Genomic DNA, 24844 nt, shown 5'->3' with positions numbered 1-24844 from the left:
GGAAGCAGAACCATTTTTAGTTTGTTGAAACTGAAATTAGGAATAGATCCCATTATGTACAGAATGAATACATGATGGTGTGGGGTGGCATATAGCATAAATGTGTCATTAGCATAAGCTTAGTTTGATCACATTACTAAGTAATGGGAAAGCCAAAGTAAGTTATCCAGGTTATTTCAAATACAGGGCTAGCACATTATCTTCTACATGTACTGTAAACTGCCTCATACATTTTTGGGACAGATGAAATAACAATGACAATAATTTTCTGTATAGAAAATTTTAATGGAAAAAATAGTTTTTAACACTGTTAATATAATTACTTCAGTTCAGAAGCCAGATTCTCTTACAGTGATTCCCGCTGCAAATTTCTCAAACCTTTAAAAATGATCTAAAATAGATTTTTTTATACATCATGTCAGCATTTGAATGTTTTGAGATGTTGTACCTACCTGTGCAAGAAGCAAATCTTTTATCCCATGGGAAACGAAGAATTCTTCATTTGCAATGTTATGAACTCCAGGGTTTGGCCCTTGAGTCTGCCTCTGTGTGGTGTAATTTCAAGGGAGAGAGGTTGGAATTCCAGATTTAAGGAGGAAAGAGGAAACATTTGTCTGGAAAGTTAGTGATTTTTTACTATCGTATTTCTTTGACGCTCAAGGGGCTGGATTGCTAGAGATGGATATAGTGATGTGGTTGAAAGTGCATAATAAATGTAGTTCATCACATAGCTCTGCAGTTGACCACCTAGAACTTGTTCAAACTAATACTGTAAAAGTACGATGTGAGATCCAGTTTTCTAGCTCTATCTAATAATACCTTCTAATCAACTCTAGTACCCTCAGCCCAAAAAAAGCAATAGTATTTGTGTTCTAACACACGGTTGCTTTGTCTTGATAGCTTTATAAGATGTTAATTAAATCAAGCTAGCTAGAGCTATCTAATATTATCTTTAAATCCTAGTCCAGAGTTTCTACCATGCATGTACAGAATGTGTGTGTGTGTGTGTGTATGTCTGTACAACAATGTGTAATGTATGTGTGTATTTTTGCAATTAAATCAATATACAAAGAGATTAAAGGTTTATGGTTCTTGGAAATGCTAGGAACACAGATTATTATTGTCATAGAATTTATTTAAAATGTCTGCAGAAATATTTGTTAGAGAAACAGCCATGGACTTCTGGGAGCCTTGTCTACTACTTTAATTGAAGTTCATCTAGTAAAGATTTAAATTGAGTTGGCACCTATGGATCATCAAATGCTGATGCTTCATTTAGTCATTTGAAATTAGCTTGCAGTTCTTTGATTTCTGAAAATGGGAATCAGTATAGCTCTTCTCTTTTCTTACCAACTTTAGTTTAAATATAGATTTGTATTTTCATAATTTCTTAGTCCAGGATGACTTTGTAGATACTTTGACACAGCTTTTTTAATTGATCCCAACTTCTTGTGGGACACAGAGGCAAAGTCCCATGCTCCTGTAATGAACATTTTTGGGCAGCGGTGCGGTGATATATTAATAGCCAAATCTCAAGTCATTCAGTATAACATCCTTCATGTTGCATCACACAAGGAGACTGTGTGGTTTGAGATGACTTTAAAATCTGAGAGTTTTTTCCAAGCTCTGAGAAGAATTCCCAATGAAATATGCTTGTTGTTGTTCTGGCTGGCATGCCAATATTTTTTCTCCTTCAGAACTATCAATGTTTTTTTTTTCTTTTCAGTTGACATATTTTTCTGTTGTTGTTTTCCGTAATGGAGAACTGAAACATCCTAAAATCTAACAAAAAACAGAGCTTTTTATCTTGATCATTAAAAAAATAGCATAGTCCTAGCCAAGAATGGTAGAATAATAGAAATTAGAATAGAAAAGCAGAGTGGTAAACCCTTCTGCCAGGGTAGAATTCTTTATTGTGATAAATTTTGTGTTGCTTTGTCCAGTCCAGTTTAAAACATCTTTGCTTAATCCCCAATCTGTCAAGAAGTCCTCTTACCATTGTAAGTACGTTTTAAAATGTGTTTATTAATCATCATTATAACAATGTGGAGGTGTGTCTCATTTATTTTAGGGATATGTTAGATTGACCATAGAACATACACCCTGGCTTTTCAAATATGAGCTTCAATTCTCTTTATTTTATTGTTGCGCATTTTATAGCAAGTAAGAGATTATGCTGTGGTCTAGATCTGTAGAGTTTCCAGGGTTCCACTTCTGTATAGGGTATCTGGATTCCTTTTGGAGACTTTTCTTTCAAAGGAAGAGAAAATTCTTTAGCTCTGTTAGTCATCTTAATCTGTTACCTATTGTTATTGTTTTCCTATTTCCCCATAATGAACCAATTCATTTTCTGGATTTTTGAATGCCTTTCTATCAGACATGTTTGTCATTCACTTTGTAATTCAGCTATATATGGGATATGTGTTATATGAAATGGAAATTTTTAAGACAACTGGATTGTTATACAGCCTACGTTTCTTCCATATCCTTTCCTTTTTTTTCCTTCCTTACATCATGTATGTGTCAACAAGTAATGGGGGCTTCTTACTAGATGTGCATTCAGAGTCATTAGCCTTAGACAAATTGTCTTTTCCACACAAACCATCCAGGATTCCAGAGAGCAGTGGAACACATCCCTCCTCTTTACTGCCTTTCTGTATTCAGTTTATTGTTCAGCCTACCTAGCTTTTGAGAAAAATCAGAATTCAGCTGAGGGGGGTGTCCTCATTTTGTTCTTTTTAAGGCTTCAGAAAGAATGTGCATTATATAGGCTCTTGTCATTTTTGTTTCTCTAGCAATTAGGTTGTTACTCTTCACAGGCATTTAGATCTTGACTGCAGATTTTCTTTCTTTCTCTATTTTTCTGGACAGAATCCTGTAGAAGTTATCTCTGTCTTCCCTCAGATCTTCTAACCTCTTCAGTGGATCTGGAAATTCTTTCATCAATTTTTAATTGTAGAGGTGTGTGCCTTGTCTTCTGGATCCTCAGAGTTGGAACAGGTTAGGGCTGCATGTCTCTTTAATTTCGTCCGCTAATCTCAGGATGCAATTAGAGATATTCTGATCATGAGATAATCAGTGATTTCAGCATTAGTGAACCAGAGATCTGGTTCCTTCCATTTCATGGTAGCTTCAATCCAGCATTTGTGGCAGATTTCTGAGAGTGAATGCATGCTTCTGTGACTGGATGGATGCTTTCACAGTCCCAGTGTGTCATTCAGGAAACAAGATAGTCAACATGAAATTATTTGATATGGTAATTGTATTTTTCCTTTAAATACTATTAAAAAGAATTAGTCAGATTTACTGGTTGTGCCGGAATTAAAGAGAACTTTGATTCCAGTAAACCATATTGCATACATATGTGTACAGACAAGGTTGCAATATTTCATTCGTGATCCTGGGGCAAAAGTGAAAGCCTTACTCAGTTTGTATGCAGTCATTCTGCCACTGAATTCAGTTGGAATTTTGAATGAATACAGACAGAATAAAATCTCAGTAAGGACATCAAGGTTTGCTCTAATATACATCCAAGATAATTTTGCTGTATTTGGTATCTTTCTGTTAGTGTAAATGTACAGTATTGTTTACCTTTACAATAGGATTTAAATATATTCACATATTTCAGAACTGTTCAAACAAGCCTTTTTGTAATAGTAAAACCATGAATTTTTTATCCAAAATGTTGAATGAAATACCAGTATGTGAAATTGCTCAATTCCTAGAGCATTGGTTCAGCTTCTGAGAATAGTTATTTTTCTGTACATCTGAGGGTTTTAGGCTGTGTCCTAGAATGTAACGTTTTGTCATGTATTTAATTCTGTTGTCATCTCTGTTTTGTTTTTTTATCTCTGTAGATTTATGCTTACATATTTGAAAACATCAAATCGGTTCAATTAGAAGCTTTACTTCTGTCTTTGCTAAGCCTGGTGGTGCTCATTCTTGTTAAAGAAATGAATGAAAAATTTAAAAGAAAAATTAAAGTAGTTCTTCCTATTGATTTAATTCTGGTAAGTATGAAATCAAATATCAGACTTCTAGCCTTTTCAAGCTTGCACTTCTTTGTTTAATCTGTGAATGCTCACTATGTTATCCATGGCCACACCTGCCACTTATGAAATGTAGAGCTAATTTGCATGACTGTATGTTAATGTATGAACAGGAAACAGTTTGGATAAATAATTTAAAAAGTCGCATATGTTTTCCATTTATAGAATATTTTTCATATGCTTTCTGTTGCTTACATTAATATAAGAACATGTGGTCTAAAATGTTAATATGAGCAATTAGAAGTATAAAAGCAAAAAATTTAATTGGTATGTTTTTGTTCTGAAAAGGTAAGGGATGAATGTTGGTTAGCTGTAGTTAAACATTGCTTTTTACATTTATTTTTGACAACATCAGCACTGAAACTATCATTTTGTATCATTTCCAATTTTGTTTTCACACTGTGCGTGTTAAATAGAAATTAGCTACAGTGCTGTAGGTACTTTACATTCAGATTTCAAGATCAGGCACCCAGAGTTAGGATTTTGTTTCCACAGAACTTCTTGCACAAAGTAAACAGACTTTGAGAGAACTCTGAAGTGATATTCAGTATACTAGCTTTATACTTCTGTTTTCTTTGGAGTCTCTTAGACAAAAGGAGACACATTCTAAGGAAGAGAAATGCTGAAGCTCAAACATCAGATATTACATAGGTCAATATAATAAACTACTTTGGGCATTTTTTCATAAAGACCAGGGCCAATTTGCAGTCACGTTAAATTAATTACTATATATTCTGTATGCTGCTGAATTGACTGGAGAGTTTTTGCAGGCTATCTCTGATAAGATTTGGCATCTAAAAGCCTGTAGAATAATTGTGCTTTTACGGAAGATAGGTAATGTGACACCAGTTTTCAAAAAAGTTTGTAGAAGTGATCCTGGCAATTACAGACCAAAAGCTTCAGAAGGGTAGCCGGGTTAGTCTGTAACTGGAAAAGTCTACATACAGAATTGCCAAACACATAGACTGACAATTTGTTGGGGAAAAGTCAACATGGTTTCTGTAAAGGGAAATCACGCCTAACTAAACTACTAGAATTCTTTGAAGAGATCAACAAGCATGTGGACAAGAGCTATCCAGTGGATATCGTGTACTTACATTTCTAGGAAGGCTTTGACAAGGTCCTTCACCAAAGGCTCTTAAGCAAAGTAAGTTGTCATGGGATAAGAGGGAAGGTCCTCTCATGGATTGATAACTGGTTAAAAGACAGTAAACAAAAGGTAGGAATAAATAGTTAGTTTTCAGATTGGAGACAGATAATTAGTGATGTTCCACAGGGCTCTGTTCTGGGTCCAGTCCTATTCAAAATGTTGGTTAGCTGTAGTTAAACATTGCTTTTTACATTTATTTTTTACAACATCAGCACTGAAACTATCATTTTGTATCATTTCCAATGATCTGGAGAATGGGGTGAACATTGATGTGGTAAAATTTACAGATGGCACTGAACTGCTCAAGATAGTTAAGTCCAAAGCACACCGAAGAGCTTCGAAAGGATCTCACAAAACTAGGTGACTGAGCAACAGAATGGCAGATGAATTTTAATGTTAAATTAAATGCAAAGAAATGTGTTTTGGAAAACTTAATCCCAACCATACATGTACAATTATGGGGACTTAATTAGTTATTTCTACCTGAGAGAGATTTTGGAGTCATGGTGGTTAGTTCTCTGAAAACATCCACTCAGTGTGCAGCAGCAGTCAACAAAACAAACAGAATGTTAGGAATAATTTAAAAAGGGTTGGAGAATAAAACAGAGTGTATCTTATTGCCTCTATATAAATACATGGTACGCCCACATATTGAATACTGAGTGCAGATGTGATTGTCTCATATCAAAAAGATATTTTGGCATTGGAAAAAGTTCAGAGAGGGCAACAATTGTTAGGGGTTTGGAATGGCTGCCATATGAAGAGATATTAATAAAATTGGGACTTTTCATCTTAGAAAAGAGGAGACTAAGGGGGATATGATAGAGGTCTATAAAATCATGACTGCGATGGAGAAAGTAAATAAGGAAAAGATGTTTACTTGTTCCCATAACATAAGAACTAGGATCACCAGATTTAAAACAAGCAAAAGGAAGTATTTCTTCACACAATGCAGTCAAGCTGTGGAACTCCTTGCCAGAGGATGTTGTGAAGATCAGGACTTTAACTGGGTTCAAAAAAGAACTAGATGAATTTGTGGAGAATAGGTCCATCAATGACTGTTAGTCAGGATAGGTAGGAATAGTGTCCCTAGTCTCTGTTTGTCAGAAACTACGAATAGGTGACAGGGAAGGGATTGATTGATGATTACTCATTTTGTTCATTCCCTCTGGGGCACATGGCATTGGCCACTGTTGGCGGACAGGATACTGGGCTAGATGGACCTTTGGTCTGACCCAGTATGGCCGTTCTTATGTTGTTTATGCACAAAACTGTCTGATTTCAAACTGTCAGACATGTGATCAGTTTTATTTACTGTTTGTTTCCAGTTACTTGGATTTCCAGTTACATGTATTTCTCCATGTTTGATGTCCGTGGAACCACTCAATTTAATTTGCTTAGCTTCAACAATACAAAGAATATAAAACCATAGAAATGTAGGGTTGGGAAGAACCTTGAGAGGCCATACATTTCCTGTACTGAGGTACCCAGTACCTTGTGTACCTAGAACAGCCATGAGGTTAACTTATTCTTAAAAACCTCCAAGAATGGGATCTTTACTACCTTGTTTGGTAACCTGTTCCAATACTTAAGTATCCTTATATTAGAAAGCTTATCCTACTAACTAACCTAAATCTCCCTTGCTGCAGGTTAAGCCAATTCATTCTTGTCCTGGCTTCCGTGCATGTGCAGAACAGTTGATCGCTGTCCCCTTTATAATAGCCCTTAACATATTTGGTAGCCCTTTTACCAAATCCTGCCTTCTCCTCCCCCAGTTTTCTTTCCTCATGATTGCACACGCCCAATTTCTTTAACCTTTCCTTCTGGGTAAGTTTTACTAAGTCTTTTAAACTATTGTTATTGCTCGCTCTCTGGACTCTTTCCGGTTTGTCTCCATTTTTCTTAAAGTGTGGTGCCCAAAATTGGATACAGTTCTATAGTGGAGTCCTCACCAGTGTTGAGCAGAGCAGGACAATTACCTCCTTGTCTTCACTATGGTGCTACATTGGTGCAGTTGCATTGATGAATCTGTGCCAATGTGGGATGTCTGGTGAAGACCCTCTGTGTCAGTGAGAGAGCAGCCACTTCAATGAGCTGTGGAAGTGATGTTGGTGGGAGACCATCTCTCACTAACATAGCGCAATGTAGACACTTAAGTTGCTTGGGAAGAATGTGGAGGGGCTTTTACCCACCCCTGAGTAATGCGACTTATGTTGATGTAAGAGGTAGTATAGACAAGCCCTTAAAAACAATGCTCCTCTTAATTCACCCCAGAATTTTAGCCTTTTACACAGCTACATCACTCTAGAGATGTGTATTCAGTTTGTGATCCACTATAACTTCTAGATCCTTTATAGCAGTACCACTGCCTATCCACTTATTCCCCATTTTTATTCATGTGTTTGTGCTTCATTTTACACTTGTCTTTATTAAATTTCATCTTCATGATTTTAGAGCTGTTCTGCAATTTATCAAGGTCAATTTTGAATTTTCATCCTATCTTCCAAAGTGTTAGAAACTCTTCCCAGCTTGGGGTCATGTTCAGATTTTATAAACATGCTCTTCATTCCATTTCTCAAGTCATTAGTGAAAATATTGAATAGTACTGACCTAGGAGTGAACCCTGCAGAACTCCACTTGATACATTCTGCCAGTTTGGCAGTGAATCATTGATAACTACTCTTTGATTATGCTTTTTCACAAGCACTTTATAGTAGTTTCATCTATACCAGTGGTTCTCTATCAGAGGGGCATATCCTTCAGAGGAACACAGAGGTCTTCCAGTGGATCCATCAACTAATCTACATATTTTTACAACCAGCTACATAAAAAGCACTAGCAAAGTCAGTACAAACTAAAATTTCATACAGATAATGACTTGTTTGTACTGCTTTATATGCTACACAGCAGTGTTTTCAAGTGTGCTATGGGCCCACTTTGGAAAAGCTGCTAGAGTGTTTATTTACCTAAAGGGTCTGTAGCCTTTCCTTGGATCCTCTTGTCTAGAAACAATGGGATCTGTGAGGCTCCATGGCTATGGACCCTTTAGGTTCATATTTCTCAAAGTGGTCCATGGATCCATTCTGAGAAACACTGCTTTAGGTAAAGAAAGTGGCGCGGGCTTGCTAGTGGCTTTTCCAAACCAGCCCTCTTTGAGAAACACTGCTATACATAAATCCTTGCTGGCTATTCCTAATAACCCTGGTATCCTCTAGATCAGTGGTTCTCAAAGTGTGGTCCTCCCAGGTGGTCTGCGGCTCACGCTCATCCCCCAGCTTTCTCTCCCATGCAGCGGGGAGCCCGCATTGCTGCTCAAGCCTCATAGTCATTGGGCTCAGCACTGGCCACTGACACCACTCCCCCTCAGGTCTGCTTCTGGCTGCACAGTTCATGTTGATAAATCCAGAGCGGCTCAGAGGGTGTGTGGGGGGAAGAAAGCCTCGATCTTTCTTGCCAGACCCTGCTCGCTTGCTCTGCCTATTTCTCTCTGAGCTGGGTCTATCAGGGTATGTCTACACTAGCTCGTTAGTTCGAGCTAGGTAGGGCAATTAGGGCAAGCGGAGCTGCAAATGAAGCCCGGGATTTAAATATCCCGGGCTTCATTTGCATGTTCCCGGGCACCACCATTTTTAAATGGCGTGGAATGAGGAGTAACGGTAGTTTGAATTAGGATCTTTAATTCGAACTACCTACTCTGAGCCGCGGGCACGGAGTTCGGACTAAGGGGGATTTAAAAATGCCGGCGCCCGGGAACATGCAAATGAAGCCCGGGATATTTAAATCCCGGACTTCATTTGCAACTCCGCTTGCCCTAATTACCCTACCTAGCTCAAACTAACGAGCTAGTGTAGACGTACCCTGCGAGAAAGTCAGGGCTTTCTTCCCCTCCCCCACTTCTCCTCTCCCTGCACACCCTCTGAGCCATTCTGGGTTTATCAACATGGGCTGCACGGCTGGAAGGGGGCCTGCAGGGAGTGGTGCTGGCAGCTGGTGTGGAGCTTGGTGACCGCGAGGACTGAGTGGCAACGCAAACATGCAGCCAACCTGTGTAAGGCGCCGTGTGCCCCAGCTCACTGAGGAGCACTGCGGAAGACCTACCTGATATACCCAAGTGCAGAGGCTAAGAGATAGCTTGGGCAGGCACAGGCAGGGGCCACAGCTACAGGGGACCCTTCACCTGGGGCGATCGCTGCAGTGCAGTGGCAGGTGCTCCTATATCCCCCCTCATGTTCAGCCTAGCCTTCCTGAATTCTGCCCCCCAGGTGCAGTGCAGGGCAGCCTGGAGCAGCTACAGGCCTGGGGGACACAGGACACACGGACAGCCCTGTGTGCATTGGCAGAAATGCCCCCTGCAGCTGGGAGCAGGGGCTGGGGAGGGGAGTGTTGGGCTCAAAGCCAAACTTCTTGGACCAGGAAGCGATAGCCACAGCCCTGTGGAGCCAGGGCAAGGGCAGCAAGATGGGACCCCAGACTACCCTCAGCCCCTGGCTGTTTACCCACAGCCCCCTGCATGCCAGGTAGACTGCTGAGTGTCAAGCTCCTACAGCACCAGTCAGGCTCTGGGGATGAGCTCTGTCCAAGCCCAGCCCCAAAGCTTCGCTTACAGCCCACCACCGCACGTCCAGCCTCCAGCACAGACACCCCTGTGTCCCAAGCCCTCCCAGGCTGGTGGGGAAGCCAGGGGAGTGTTGTTACAAACACCTGACTCCGGGAGTTGGGGCTTCAATCTGTTTAATAATTTAAATTAAACCATTCTCCCTAACTGTAGCACTAGCAAAATGGCTCAGGAGTAATTATGTAATTAACAGTGAGTTTCCATTAGCAACTGGCAGTTCATGGAAAGATTTTCATTGAGCCAGATGGTCCACGGGCCAAAAAGTTTGAGAACCATTGCTCTAGAAGCTTACAAACTGATTGTTTAATAAATTGCTCTGGTAAATTTCCAGGTATCAAAGTTAGACTAACTGGTCAATAATTCCCTGGGTCCTCTGCTTCCTCTTTTTAAAGATAGGTATTATGTTTACCCTTTTTCAGTCCTCTGGGACCTCCCCTATCTTCCATGAGTTCTCAATGATAATCACTAATGGTTCTGCGATTACTTCTGGAACTTCCTTCAGTACCCTGGGGTGAATTTCATCAGGCCCTTCTGACTTGAATACATCTTACTTTTATCTAAATATTTTTAAATAGTTCTCTCCCTGTTACAGCTCGTGTTTCCTCCCCCTTGTTAATATTTACTGTGTTTAGCCTCTGGTCACAATTAATTTTTTAGTAAAGGCTGATCTAAAATAATGAGGAGTCCTGTAGCACCTTTGAGACTAACAGATTTATTAGGGTTTGATGTCTGTTATTAGTTCCTCTTCCCCACTAACCTACATTTTCCTTTAGCTTTCTCTTCTTCTTAATGTATTTATAGAACCCCTTCTTATTAGCGTTTATATCCTTTATCAGTGTTATGTCACCAGGCGTATGGAATTGCTGTATTTGGAGCTGGGTGAAACTTTTTTTTCAGACAAAAGGTGTAGGTTTGGATGAACCAAAACATTTTGTTGGCTTCATGTCAATGTTGTCAAAACATCAGTTGGAAAAAACCCTCTAAAACTATTCTGAAAAATGAAACATTTTAGTGTTTCATTTTAAAATGTCTTTTTATTTTTAAAAAATTAAAAATTAAAAAATATTCAAAAAAGCTTGACAACAAAACCTTTTATTTCAGATTGAATGAAACATCCCCAACTGATTTCTTTCTGACTCTTTGGTTTGCCAAAACTTTCATTTTTGTTTCGATTTTTCACAAAGACAAGCAGACAGAAAAGTCAGTTATTCTCATAGCTGTGCCCAGGTGGCTCTCTCTGTAGAAAAACTATTTAACACATAGTCCCTGAGAAAAAGGTAGGCTGCATGTTCACTTTACTATCAAAATGTTAAAGTATTGTTTCTAGAGGGAAGTGACACTTTTTTTTTCTTCATATAGCTCAGTAAGATCCTGTTGAAGTTTGTAAGTGCTTTTCAAAATTAATATGAAAATAGACTCTGTTCCTTTGAATTTTCTGCTATAGTGGATTGGAGAGATAATTAGAATACAGTAGCTCTTAGCTGTGTCCATAATGATGTAGATTGGATAGAATTTAATAGTCTCTTAGCCACACGTATAAGCCCTCTGGGAGATACAAGCTTCATTTGGAAGTTTGAAACACAGCAGCTTGTAATACCAGAGACTTTTGGTGTTAGCAACATCTAAAACTCTAGAATGGTTTAGAAATATTGTTACGACATAGCTGGACCCCATGGACATTGCAAGACCTAACTATTTGTTGAGGGACTATTCTATTGTGGGAATATGCCCCATAAATGGCAGAAAGTAAACAGAAGACAGGGCCTAAGCTGGAAGCAATTTCATGTTTAAGCAGGAAAGGATGAGCTACTATCCAGTTAGAAAAGTATTTGTATAGAATGTTTCAGGAATGATCAGAGACCTAGTCAGCTACTAGTGAAAATACTGTGAGGAAGTGAGTCAGACAGAGGGGAAGTCAGAGGGTATTTGTGGGAATGCACAGGCAATAAGCCACTAGACCTAATCCACCACAGCCTACAGGAGATGCTGTTGTTCAAGGAAAGACACATGCTGATTTGTCAGGGTACAGTGGAATTCTTCAGCCAGTTTGCAACTGATACAAAAAAACAAACAAACATAAAAATAACCTGAAAATGACATGGATGGCTTGAAAAAAATCACAGAAAAAACTCATGCACACAAATCACGTGGAGCAGATCCTCATCCTGGTGTAAATTGTGATCGCTTCACTGGAGTCAATGGAGCTATGACAGTTTACTTCACAGAATAATAGAACTGGAAGGAACCTCCAGATGTCATCAAGTCCAGTCCCCTGCACTCATGGCAGGACCAAGCACCATGTAAGCCAATGACAGATGTATATCTAACCTGCTCTTAAAAATCTCCAATGATGGTGATTCCATAAGTTCCCTAGCACTTTTTTCCAGTGTTTAACTGTCGTGAGAAGTTAGGAAGTTTTTCTGTATGTCCAACCTAAATCCATCTTGCTGCTATTTAAGCCCAATGCTTCTTGGTGAAGAAGAAGAATTTTTCTCCCTCCTTCTTGTAACAAACTTTTAGATACATGAAAGCTGTTATCATGTCTCATCTCAGTCTTTTTTCCCGACTAACAAACCCAGTTCTTTCAATCTTCCCTCATAGATCATGTTTTATATACCTTTAATAATATATGTTGCTCTTCTGTGGACCTTCTCCAATTTGTTCACATCTTTCCTGAAATGTGGTGACTAAACTGGACACAATACTCCAGTTGAGGCCTAATCAGTGCAGAGTAGAGCAGAAGAATTACTTCTCATGTCTTGCATACAACACTCTTGTTAATACATCCCAGAATGATGATTGCTTTTTTTGCACGAGAGTCTAACTGTTGACTCACATTTAGCTTGTGATCCGCTATTATCTCTAGATGCCTTTCCACAGTACTCCTTCCTAGGTAGTCATTTCTCATTTTGTACGTGTTCAACTAACTGTTCCTAAATGGACTGATTTGCACTTGTCTTTATTGAATATCATCCTGTTTACTTTGGACCATTTCTCCAGTTTGTCCAGATCATTGAGTTATTATCCTATCCTCCAAAGCACATGTAACACCTCCCAGGTTGATATCATCTGCAAACTTTAAATGCATACTCTTTATGCCACTGTCTAAATCATTGATGAAGATATTGAGCAGAACTGGTCCCAAACCTGAGCCCTGTGAGACCCCACTCAGTATGCCCTTACAGCATGACTGTGAACCATTGATAACTACTCTCTGGGAATGGTTGTCCAACCAGTTATGCACCTACCTTATAGAACTTCTATCTAGCTTGAATTTCCCTACTTTGATAGTGAAAAGGTCATGTAAGACTGTACCAAAGTCTAGCCACATCTACCACTTCCCTCTTATTCACAAGGCTTGTTATCCTGTTAAATACAGGCAGTCCCCGACTTACGCGGATCTGACTTATGTCGGATCCACAGTTACGAACGGGGCTCCCACGGAGGACACGGACTGCAGGACCTCGTGGTCCTGCCACCCGTGTACTCCGGGGCTTTCTCCGCGTCTCCCTGGTCTGCAGACAAGGAAGACGCGGAGCAAAGCTGCGGGGGGGGGGGCGGGGGCTTGGGCAGTGAGGCAGCCCAGGCGTGCCTGGGCTGGTCCGCTGCAGGCTTCCCCGAGGCTTTGCAAAGATTCAGCGGCTGAATCAGGACGCCTGGGGCAGAGCAGATGGGGTGCTGCTGGGTTGGTCCAGTAGCGCCGAGGAGCGGTGCTACTGGAGCAACCCAGCAGCACCCCAGCTGCTCTGCCCCAGGCGTCCCCAAGTCAGCTTCTGCTGAAACTGACCAGCGCTGACTACAGGAAGCCCAAGGCAGAGTTGCTCTGCCCCGGGCTTCCTGGAATCAGCTGCTGATCAGTTTCAGCAGCAGCTGACTTGGGGACGCTTGGGGTTCTTAAGTTGAATCTGTATGTAAGTCAGAACTGGAGGTCAGTTTCAGCAGCGGCTGAATCTGGATGCCAGTTCCGACTTACATACAGATTCAACTTAAGAACAAACCTACAGTCCCTATCTTGTACGTAACCCGGGGACTGCCTGTAAAGCTATCAGTTTGGTTTAGCATGATTTGTTCTTTAAAAATGTATGCTGGCTGTTACTTATCACCTTTTATCTTCCTGATGTTTGCAAATGGATTCCTTAATTATTTACTCCATTATCTTTCCTGGTACAGAAATTAAGATGACTGGTCTGTAACTTCCAGGGTTGTCCTTTTTTCCTTTTTATAGATGCCCATTATATTTGCCCTTTTGTAGGCAAATATAATAGCTAACGGCTCAGGTATCTGCTTAGTCAGCTCCTTGCATGTTCTAGGTTGCATTTCATCAGACCCTGGTGACTTGAAGGCATCTAACTTGTCTAAGTAATTGTTGACATGTTATTTTCCTATTTTAGCTTCTGAACCAATCTCGTTTTCACTGACATTCACCATGGTAGGCGTCCAACTGCCGTCAACCTTCTTGGTGAAAACTGAAATAAAGAAGTCATTAAGCACCTCTGCCAGTTCCACATTTTCTGTTAATTGTTTTTTCCTCTTTATTGAGTCAAGGTTCTACCCTGTCCTTGGTCTTCCTCTTACTTCTAATGTGTTTGTAGAATGTTTTCATGTCACCCTTTTTATGTCTCTATCTAGTTTGAGGTTGTTTTGTGTTGGGCCTTTCTAATTTTGCCTCTACATACTTATGTTTGTATTCAGCCTTTGCAATTTGAATGGAATTTAATTTGAATGTATGCAGGGGATTGATAACTCTGTGAAGATCTCCTTACTGAGTCTCTCTTAGCATCACTGTGCGGAGAGCCTCATGTAGATCACATGCCCACAGAACACTATTTGCTGGCCCTAAGAGGGTGGGAATTATAGCACTGCTTCCTTGCTAGTAGGTGCAAGTAGAACCATGCATGGATTGCCCCCTCTATGTGCAGATTCAAAGGTGGACAATAATATTTGGGTAAGAAAATGTATGGAATATATGATATATTTAATACAAATAATAGTTTACAAAAATGAGATGGAGCCAAGAGGAAAATAATCTAAACACCCACGTATAGAAGGACAGATGAGATGATTGTGATGGTCCCTTCTGATGTTAGTCCGTGAGCATGTTGCTGCTTCAAAACACTAGAATTTGTTTAAAAATACTTCAGGATTGGAAGGCTGTGCACTAACTTGCACTTGCAAGGATGTATCATTTTGTGCTGCATTTTGTTACTGGGTCATTGAACATAGATTGCACATCCATAGCTGATATGGGGGAGCAGTTTCTGTTTGGCAGATATGTATTTAAATATGTACAATCTCCTTTAATCTCCAGTGCCATACATTTTCATGTTCCCTTACAAAAATACTGTCATGTTCTACAATAATTGTCCGACACTTTGCAGATTTACTCCTTTGGACGAATTCTTTAAAACTTTTTAGTATTTGGATTTTAGTGAAGTATGAGATTTTATCAGCATAATCCCTACAGATTCTCGTTCTGTATATTGATTTTCTTAGCTATGCCCTCAGTGATTTGCAGCAACAATGGCATCTTGTGAAACTGACAAGATCTATGTTTTCGCATAATATCCCCATGAATATGAACTTCAGTCTTTCTAAACAGAATATTTAATACTTAAATAAAGGTATTTTGTTAACTAGTATGCAATTTTCAAGATGTTAGGGAGGCATCTTATTTACACAGGCATCTTTCTAGTAGGCAGTTTCAGAGAGGAAGAATGATCCAGTGGGTGGGGGTTTGCCTTGGACTTGAAAGATCTTATTTCAGTTCTCTGCTTGCCATAGACTTCCTGTGTGATCTTGGGCAAGTTACTTAGTCTTGCAATGTTTCAGTTCTCCTTCTGTATAATGGGGATAATAGCACATCCCTACTTCATAGGAGTATCATGAAGATAAATACATTAAAGATTGTGACACACTCAGCCATTGCAGCAATATGAGCACCTAACAAATAGAACATTAACATCATTTCTGTGCTGAATTAAATAGATCATTGCAACATCTGTTGGCTGCTACTGTGCTGATATGGAGAACACCTATGGCCTAGAAGTTGTGGGGCATATTCCAGAAGGGTAAGGTGTTGTTTATTTGCTTATGGTTTTAAAATGTATTTATGTTTAGAGAACAGCCCATGAAAGGGCAAATGAAATGAAAATGAAATGTACTTGCAATGCTCATTTCAGCCCTCAAATATAGCCCCACATCGGAGACGTTTGTTGATACCATCCTGAGCAGATGTTCAGTTGCCTATATAGGGATTGTTTCATTATTTTATAGGACAAGGAACTATGAACCAAATGATGCCTTAAGCTGCTCAATGAATATAAGAAAGGTTGAGTGGTAAAACACTTTCCTGTAGTACAACACAACCCTCCAGGCCCCTTTCTACCAAAATAATTCTCCCACTGGCAAGGTGTTATGGAGAAGCTTGCTATGGCAGATGGTAGGTTAGATAACACCCCTCTTTACATCAGTGTTTCTAGACCTTTTCAGTTTATTTCCTTTTAATTTATAAACTGGAATATTGACTCATTCCCCCCACCCTGATGTAATCTCTTGGTGTCTAATAGGAAAATCCTAAGAAATATTTTTGGAGGGAAAAATGTTACCAAATAATGTATTTTTGAATAGTATTTTAACAAATACAGAAGCAGCAGTGACCTGATTCTAACCCAAGTTAAGTTACTGTAAAGACTCCCACTGAGTGTGGTGGACTTTGGATCAGGTCCCAAAAATGAAAACAGACAACTGCCGCCATCACTCGATATTAAGGATGCACATAGAAGTTTGTTTGACTCCCTGCTGACAATCTTGATACGAGGCATGTAGGCCACAGGCTCCTAAATCAGGTAGGTGTTGCAAGGCTGAGCACAGCAAACTCCAAATTCCTTTAAAAAACTGGGCATTAGTTACTATGGTGATTGAGCACATTATAGATACAGGAAATCTACTTCACTGGGGTCCCTGCTCCCAGAATACTACCTGCTACTTATGGTCATTGTCAGTTTATAAGATTTAAAAATGGGCTTCAGCAAGTAGACCAATTAGATTTTCAACTACTTCTAGGGGTTTCCCCATCTGACATAGGCCCAGTGCATTCTGGAAAGACGAGGAGACCGTGTGCTAGGAGCTTGCAGCAATAGAAGAAAGATATTGGGATCTGTTGAGAGGTCATACTTCCCCATTTGTGAGCATAGAGTTTGAGTGTAGAAAAGAAACTTGTAATGAAAGCAGGGACATCACCTGACATTAATTAAGGAAAATGCTACAAGTAGGATTCATAATCATAGAACTGCAAGCAGGACAGCCACCCCAGAGTGTGTGTGGCAAACTCTTCGGTTTCATGTTTTTGACTACTACAACAAAATGTTCCTTTTCGGTGCCCCTCTCTGCTCCCTCACCATCCCACACTCACAGTGGTTGTCCTTGGTAAGTGAGGTCCCAAAGTTCAGAGGTGCGCCTGTATAAGTTTGACACAACGAGTACTAATGTGGTCATGCTTACAGGCTACCACTAACGTATTAATTACTGTATGCTTTAAATGAGGTCTACCCAACATGATTCTCAAAATACTAATGTCTGACAGTACCTTTTTACTCTAGTGCTCTTGAGATTGTTTCCACTGTTGACGCAGTAGAAAAAGAGGCAGCAATGATGTGACATTTAGGGCAAAAAGTCCCTTACAAGACATATGTCTCTGTGAGCGTGTATCCATTGCAATTAAACATAACTTTGGATCAGGATTTACCATGCATGTATCAAATCCAATAAATGGATACATGTCTCTGCCTTTGCAGGATACCGGCACCGAAAGCCCCACCCATGAACATCCTCTCTGAAGTAGTTACTGAAGCTTTTGGAGTAGCATTAGTTGGTTATGTAGCATCACTAGCCCTGGCTCAAGGCTCTGCTAAACAGTTCAGATACTCTGTGGATGATAACCAGGTAAAGCATTTTCTTCTCAGTGCCGGAAGATCATAAACTGACTCTTTTGTTTTGGGAACACACAGTAGTCAGGAGCCTAGCAGGTGACTGAGAATGTCATATGTGATCATGATAGAGATACTAGGAAACATCCACTGCAGTCCAAATGAGCTCTGCAAACTGTCTGTGGAGGCTGCTACTGATTCTAAGGGGACACAAGCTTTGGGAACTATCATGGAATGCTTCATTAAGCACCAGCAGTGGCCAGCTTGGGTGTCAATGTGTTCTTCAGTGTGCTAACATAAGGCAGTTTCTTCCAAGGCAACTTGGTGAGGGAAGAATTCTACATGGGCTGCAGACTGGAAAAACAGAGCAGTAACTGGAATGAGCTAGGAACCTGCACCCTCTGAGACACACCTGATCTTACAAACTGGGCCTTGTGCAAAGCACGAGTTTCAAGAAAAGGCTGATTTTGTATAACAAGTAGGAGCAGTGCTGATTCAGAGAGTGCTGCCAAATCCTCAGCCATGAGATCTCCAGTCCTGAGGGTTCCACTCCTCAAGGGACAGGCTGTAGTGTCAGTGGAATGTTTACTGGTTGTTACTGAACCACTGAATCGAGCATGTGAGCTACTTCATTTTGATTGAGTGCTCTGTGAAGATAGTAACTTCAGCAGTTGATGGGAAATACATGTCCTCAGGGACACATTTTCAACTGGATATTGTCCCATGGGCAGATTGGGAATCTTTCAGCTTTTCATCAAGAGTCCATTAGTCAAAATCAAAATTGTTTGTGAAACAAGGTCAGTTTAGCTGAATTTCCCAACTCCAAAACTTGTTGGGGGGAAAAGTTTCAAAATTCCCTAAATATTCCATTTTAACATTTTCAAATAATTTTTTTTTAATTTCAAACTGCCTTTATCTTTTCATATGTACTGAATAAGATTAAACAAAGAAAAAAAGATCAGAATTAAAACTTTTTGAACGTGTATGTGTGTATATATATGTATATATATGTATGTGTGTGTGTGTATGTGTGTCTATATATATATATATATTTTGATTGACCCAACATGGGAAAAAAATGTTCTGTTTGCAAACTATTTTGTGATTTTGACTTTTCATCCTGAGTCAGGACTGTAAAAATGTTTGAGCACTCTAAAATATTTATGGGATGGGAAGACTGTTTTCCTCCCACTTCTGTCTGCCTGTGGAACTGAAATACCACTCCTGCATTCCCATTGCAGACCAGCTTGGGGTGGATGAACCATGGCTGAATAGTGACCGGAGAGCCCAGTTTTGCTTGGACCAGCCTATGTCTTTTGTAAACATTCAAATCAGTACATTATTGAGACATGGATATGTCAACTTCTTTGCTCATGTCTTAAAAAATATTCTGCACATAATCTTTCATTAGTTTCTGCTTATGTCACTAAGCCTTGTGTGAAGGAAGGGGATGGCCATAGAGGTGGTAGATGACAGGCATTATAGCAGGAAATGGCAGAAATAAGATAATGCCTCTAGGGCACTTAGGCTTTGTCTCCACTCTGCAGTGGATCAATGCTATAGTAATTGATCCATCAGCAGTTGATTTATCGCAACTGCTTAGATGTGATAAATTGATCGCTGAGCACTCTCCTGTTGACTCTGGTACTCCACAAGGATGAGAAGAGTATCTGGAGTCAATGGGAGAACAGTCCCCCGTGTTCTTATTGCATGGAAGATACCACTACAAGTATGTTGACTTGAGCTATGCTATTTGCGTGGCTGAAGTTGCATAGGGTTGGTGGACGGGGAGGATTTAGTGTAGACCAGGCCTTAGTCTGCAGCTCTTATCATGCTTTTTGTCATAGGTGACTCATGGTAACACTTGAGAGGTGCATTGCCCCCCTATGTTCCCACCAAAAATTTAATTGCTAAGTGGATAGTGCCCCCACATAACTCCCCTTTCCCTCTCTGTGGACTCCTCCACAGTCACCTCTCACCCCTACCTTTAGTGAACACACATGCACAACTGAGCCCTCTAACAGTGTGCTGGTCTGAAGTGGGGGAGGACACATGATCAGGCATCTACACTGGATGAATATGCTACCTATGCCAGTGTCATTAGTAGCCTCAGTGAGTGGGGAGGAGCATAAAGGGTCTCCTTTAGTTCTCACCCTGACTCAGTGCAGATGCTGAAGAACCAAAATCATACACTGTATTAGAGCACACTGTTCACCTCAGTATGCAGCAGCAGGAGCTTGGTTGACTTCCCCACTCCTTTGAGGCTTGTCATGTGTAAGCCTTTGCTCAGAGGTAGTAGCATTTCAGTCATGGATGAGATATAAAGCATGGTAGTAATGAAAGGTACCATATGAATTCAAATTACATTTCTTCCACTTTATTAAGACTTGCCCCCCAAAAGTACAGAGAAATGAGACTTAAGGATAGGCCTGAACATACTTCGGATCTAAGCACCCCCAAACTTTGGGCTGTTCAAAATGTGTCTGGATGTAAATGTGGTTGGAGCCTATCTTTAATAACTAGGAATGCCATTTATTCTCCAACCACAATATATCTCCCTGTTTTACCTTTTAATCTAGCTATAAGCAGATCATTCAAGTTAGTAATGAGTCATAAGAAAGCATAAAGTGCTGGAAGATCTATTACACTGTCTGTTACTGTTTTCCCTAAAAGGTTGTTCTTTATAATTGCTAATATTTACACAGAGAACTCCCATGTTGGCAAGAAATGTTGAAGTGACAGAACAATAGAGTAAAACAATGTATTCTTTTAAAAAACTTTGCAGGAGCTTTTGGCTCATGGCCTCAGCAATGTGATTCCTTCATTTTTCTTTTGCATACCAAGCGCTGCAGCAATGGGACGTACAGCACTTTTATATAGCACTGGAGCAAAAACACAGGTAACGCATCAGACTTAAAATGGTAAGAAAGCTGAGATTATTGTGTGCTTATCATGTATTATGCTGTTTGTATCCATTTTATTTTCTTGTTCTTCAAATGTAATGTGGAGGAATCAGGCATCAACTTCTGAAACCATTATCAATAACATTATTTCAAACATCATATAAAATCAGTCTGTGAGAGAAGGGTGTCCCTTGTTTTTCCCAGCAACCAAATATGACTTCCCCAATACACAACTTTAGTTTAATAACTCAGGTGGGGGAAGCATGATTCTGCTCTTTTAGCTTGAATATGCTAAAGCCATCCTGAAATGCAAATGGGAGGTGATTTCTTAATCAATATACTTAGATTTTAATTTATTATGAGCTTTCAAGTCTGGCAAAGTGAGAACTCCAGACCTTGTGTTTCTCCTCTGCATGACACACTGCAGAAACTACACTCAAGCCCTTGCATTTTTATTAGCATATTTCACCATCATGACTTAAGAGTCCTCTAGTGGTGAGTGTGGGATTTCACTTTATATAGTGAACTGTTTTACAATTTGATTGGATTCAATTCAACGGATTCAAGTCAATTTGTGACTAAAATTAATTAAATCCAACTTTTTCAGTTGTTTTATTTTTACTTTATTTTGAAAAACTTGAAAAACAACAAATGGTCTGATAACACTTTACAGACTAACAAAACAGATAGTTGGTATCATGAGGTTTTGTTGTTTTTTAAGTTGATCCTGTACAGACTAACTTGGCTACCCTTCTGAAGTTTTATTTTGAAAATCAGCCTTGAAAGCCAATCCTAAAAAAGTCATACTGTACCCACTGAAGGTCTGTGTCACGGCGTGTTTGTGTTGTCATCACATGCTTATGTTGTCCACGATCTATCAAGCCTGTGGCGATGACATGTTCAGCTTCTCCAGGGCAGATGCTAGCAAAACAAAACATAGCAATCCAGATAATCAGAATTAAATCTACATTTACAATAGTATAACTTTTCCATTTGTGTTCATTGTGTTAACTATATTGGACCAAAGTTGTGCTTGACCTTAATTGCAGTTCATGGCCTAAATTAAGTAGAATATTACCCTTGGTGTATGCATGTAGATTATGAACCCTGCAGATCAGATCATATGTTTGTTTTGCACAAGTTGTCATAATATCTAGAGGGTTATTTAGGTCTTTGTATTTCCAAAACACTTTACAAGTATTTGTTGATAACCAAACAGAACCATGTGAGCTAGGTAACTTATACTGAATAATTTAAACAATAAACATCTTTAAAAAGCATTAGGATTATAGGAAAGTTCTGTCAGTATTTACTGAATGTATTTAGTAATGGAGTCTGATGGCATATAGTGCTTCACCATTCTAATGTGCCATTATTCTCCATTATCCATTGTATCCATGCTTCAGAGTCATAGTACACTGTAGAATTATTTTTAGTTCCTGCTTATAAAAATGTTCGTACCGGGTTAGACTAATAGTCCGTGTAGTCCAGCATCCCGTCTTCCAGCTATGGCCAATGCTAGATGTTTCAAAGGGAGAGAACAGAGCAGGTAATCATCAAGTAAGTGATCCATCTACCATAGCTTCTGGCAAACAAGCTAGGGACATTTCAGAGCATGGTTTTGCACCTACCTTCCATTTACTTAATTCGTTTTTTTTTTAACCCTCTTATAGTTTAGACCTTCACAACAATGTCTGGCAAAAAGTTCTACACATTGACCATGCATTTTGTGAAGACATACTTTCTTTTGTTTCTTTTAAACCTGCTGTCCATTAATTCCATTTCATGACCCCCTACAACTTGTATTATGAGAAGAGTAAATAATGCTTCTTTGCTTACTCTCTCCATACCAGTCAAATGTATAGCTCCTTATCATCCTAGTTACCTTTTTACCAAGCTGAAAAGTCCCAGTCTTATTAACTACAAGACTACTATAAGGGGGTGCATAACTGGCTGGATAACCATTCTAAGAGACTAGTCATTAATGGTTCACCATCATGCTGGAAGGGCATAGCAGGTGGGCTTTGGCAGGGCTCAGTTTTTGGACCAGTTCTATTCAAAGTCTTCAGCGATTTAGCTATTGGCATAGGGAGCACACTTATTAAAGTTTGCAGATGATACCAAGCTGGGGGAGGAGGTTGCAAGTGTTTTGGAGGATAGGGTCAAAATTCAAAATGATCTCGAGAAATGGTTTGAGGTAAATAGAATGAAGTTTAATAAGGACAAATGCAAAGTACTCCACGACCAGGCTTCATTTTTAAAGTAAAGTATTATATCAGACACAAAAGGTTTCAACATTGTCTTTATTTATGGAAGGGGTGGAGAACCGTTTTTATGTCGGGGCCAACAGAAAAATCCCCTGGTGCTCCAGCCCCATGGTGAGCAGAGGCCTCATACCAGATTTACTCTTCTGGAGTTAGTGTAATTTGTGGGCCTCTGTAGGCTCTGCAGTGGGGCCAAAAATGAGGGGTTAAGTGAGTGGGACTGTGCTCCCAGTGAGTGGGGTAGGAATGGGGGTGCAAGATGGGGTGAGAGTATGAGGTCTGGGTGAAAGGTAGGGTGCAGGAGCAGGCTGGGCAGGGTGTTTGGCCAGGAGGGAGGGGGCAGGAACAGGGTAAAGTGCAAGAGTAGGCAGGGGATAGGTGTCTGATCAGAGGGAGGGGGCAGGGTGTCTGTGCAGGGGGGAGGCTGCAGGAGCAGGCTAGGGGTGTGAGGTCTCGGCAGGGGAAGGAGAGCATGGTGGGCACATACTTGTTTTTGTAATGCACACTGCTCCCAAGCACTGGAGGCTTTCCCTGCTGCTTCCATTGGCACAGCGGGAAAAGCCTCCAGAAAGTGTGTCCACCCACTGCTGTTTCCCCAGCTAGAGCAGGGAGGAGGGAGCATCAGTGTGCAGCTGTTTCTGCACTCTGGGTTTCTGCATTTCTGGCTACCTCAGGGCTTTCCCCTCGCTTCCCCTGCATAGGATACTGGTGCTGGTGCTCTAGTTTTGTAGGGGGCCACAAGGTTGTAGCAACAGTGAAGGCTCCCTGCTGTGGGGAGAGCAAGGGGGGGCTGGGCTCAAGCTTCAAAAGAGCCATATATGGCTCCCTTGTGAGCTATATTTGGCTCGTGAGTCGTAGGATGCCGACCCCTGATCTAGATGGTGCCTTGGTCCTGCCGTGAGTCCCTTCCAGTTCTAGTGTTCTGTGATTCTATGATTCTATAGGGAAACTACTTGTTGGCACATCTTTGCACTGGCAAACCCTGCTCCCCTTCCTTCCCCATAGAGTAGGAACAATGAATTGGAGCTTTTCTTCTCTGTGCCAGCGGCATAGCTTTAGACTACCAAGGAACAGCTTCAAATTGCATCAGGATCACAGTTGGCCTTCAAAATTAGATAGCTGGACTTGGCTCCCTGATGCCTTCCCTCTCCTGTGTGACTCAGATCTCAAGCATAGGAGAAAATCTACTCCTGCGTGTCTGTGATTTAGTTCTGGATAACATGCAAACTATGAAAGCATATGGCCAGCACTCAGAATTACTCAGAATAGGCAACGTAAATAGAAAAGAAAACTATTATGATGTGATGTCAGGGGCTAGACTCTGCCTCTCTCTCTAAATACCGAGAAAACAGGGAAGTCCTTGGACAGAATCCAGAACTGATTACAACACACTGGTGTCTAGAGCAGTCCTTGGTACATTGCAAACTGTATGTCTGGCTAGATTGGGGGGGAAGTTAAATACTCAATCAGTTCCATACCAAACAGTTTTGTGGAGTCACAACCTTCCCAACTCTGAAATTAAACAATATGCACATATATTAACACTATCATGTTTTACTAAAAAGTAGAAATCAGAACATGTCAGTGTTAACCAAAATAGGGAGCTGATATTATCTAGCCATCAGTGTCCTCCTCAAAGTTCACTTCCTAATTACTCTCTATTCCAGTGTTCCTCAAACTTTTCATGGTCAGGACCTTTCTTACCCCCATTGTTGTCTCCTCCCCCACACTAGGAACCACGGCTGGGAATGGGGCAGTGGTGCCCGAGGAAGAGGGGGGTGCAGAGAGGGGACTGAGTCCACAACTGGGGGTAGGTCTGGGGCTGGGAGTGGTGCTGGGAATGGCTAGAGGTGGGGTGGAGCTGTAGTACAGCCTAGGAGCAGAATGGGGGAGGTGAGTGGTGCTTCCTCTTCACCACCCATAAGGTCTGTCCCTGTT

At 40.5% G+C, this 24844-nt stretch overlaps 1 protein-coding gene across 3 annotated transcripts in view; it reads left to right on the top strand.

The window, feature by feature from the left end:
• Window positions 1–24844, top strand: part of SLC26A7 (solute carrier family 26 member 7) — a 161127-nt gene that overhangs the window by 83267 nt on the left and 53016 nt on the right. For all 3 annotated transcript variants that reach the window (XM_075920402.2, XM_075920401.2, XM_075920404.2), the window contains 4 exons: window positions 3858–4010; window positions 15800–15882; window positions 17608–17755; window positions 20525–20638. In XM_075920402.2, coding sequence (XP_075776517.2) covers window positions 3858–4010; window positions 15800–15882; window positions 17608–17755; window positions 20525–20638 — 498 coding nt within the window. The remainder of the gene's footprint in view (window positions 1–3857; window positions 4011–15799; window positions 15883–17607; window positions 17756–20524; window positions 20639–24844) is intronic.

Source organism: Pelodiscus sinensis, chromosome 2 (assembly GCF_052426305.1).
Source record: "Pelodiscus sinensis isolate ZL-2025 chromosome 2, ASM5242630v1, whole genome shotgun sequence".
In the NCBI taxonomy this organism is placed as follows: domain Eukaryota; kingdom Metazoa; phylum Chordata; order Testudines; family Trionychidae; genus Pelodiscus; species Pelodiscus sinensis.
The sequence above is the reverse complement of the archived record's forward strand: the minus strand, read 5'-3'. Positions and strand labels throughout refer to the sequence as shown.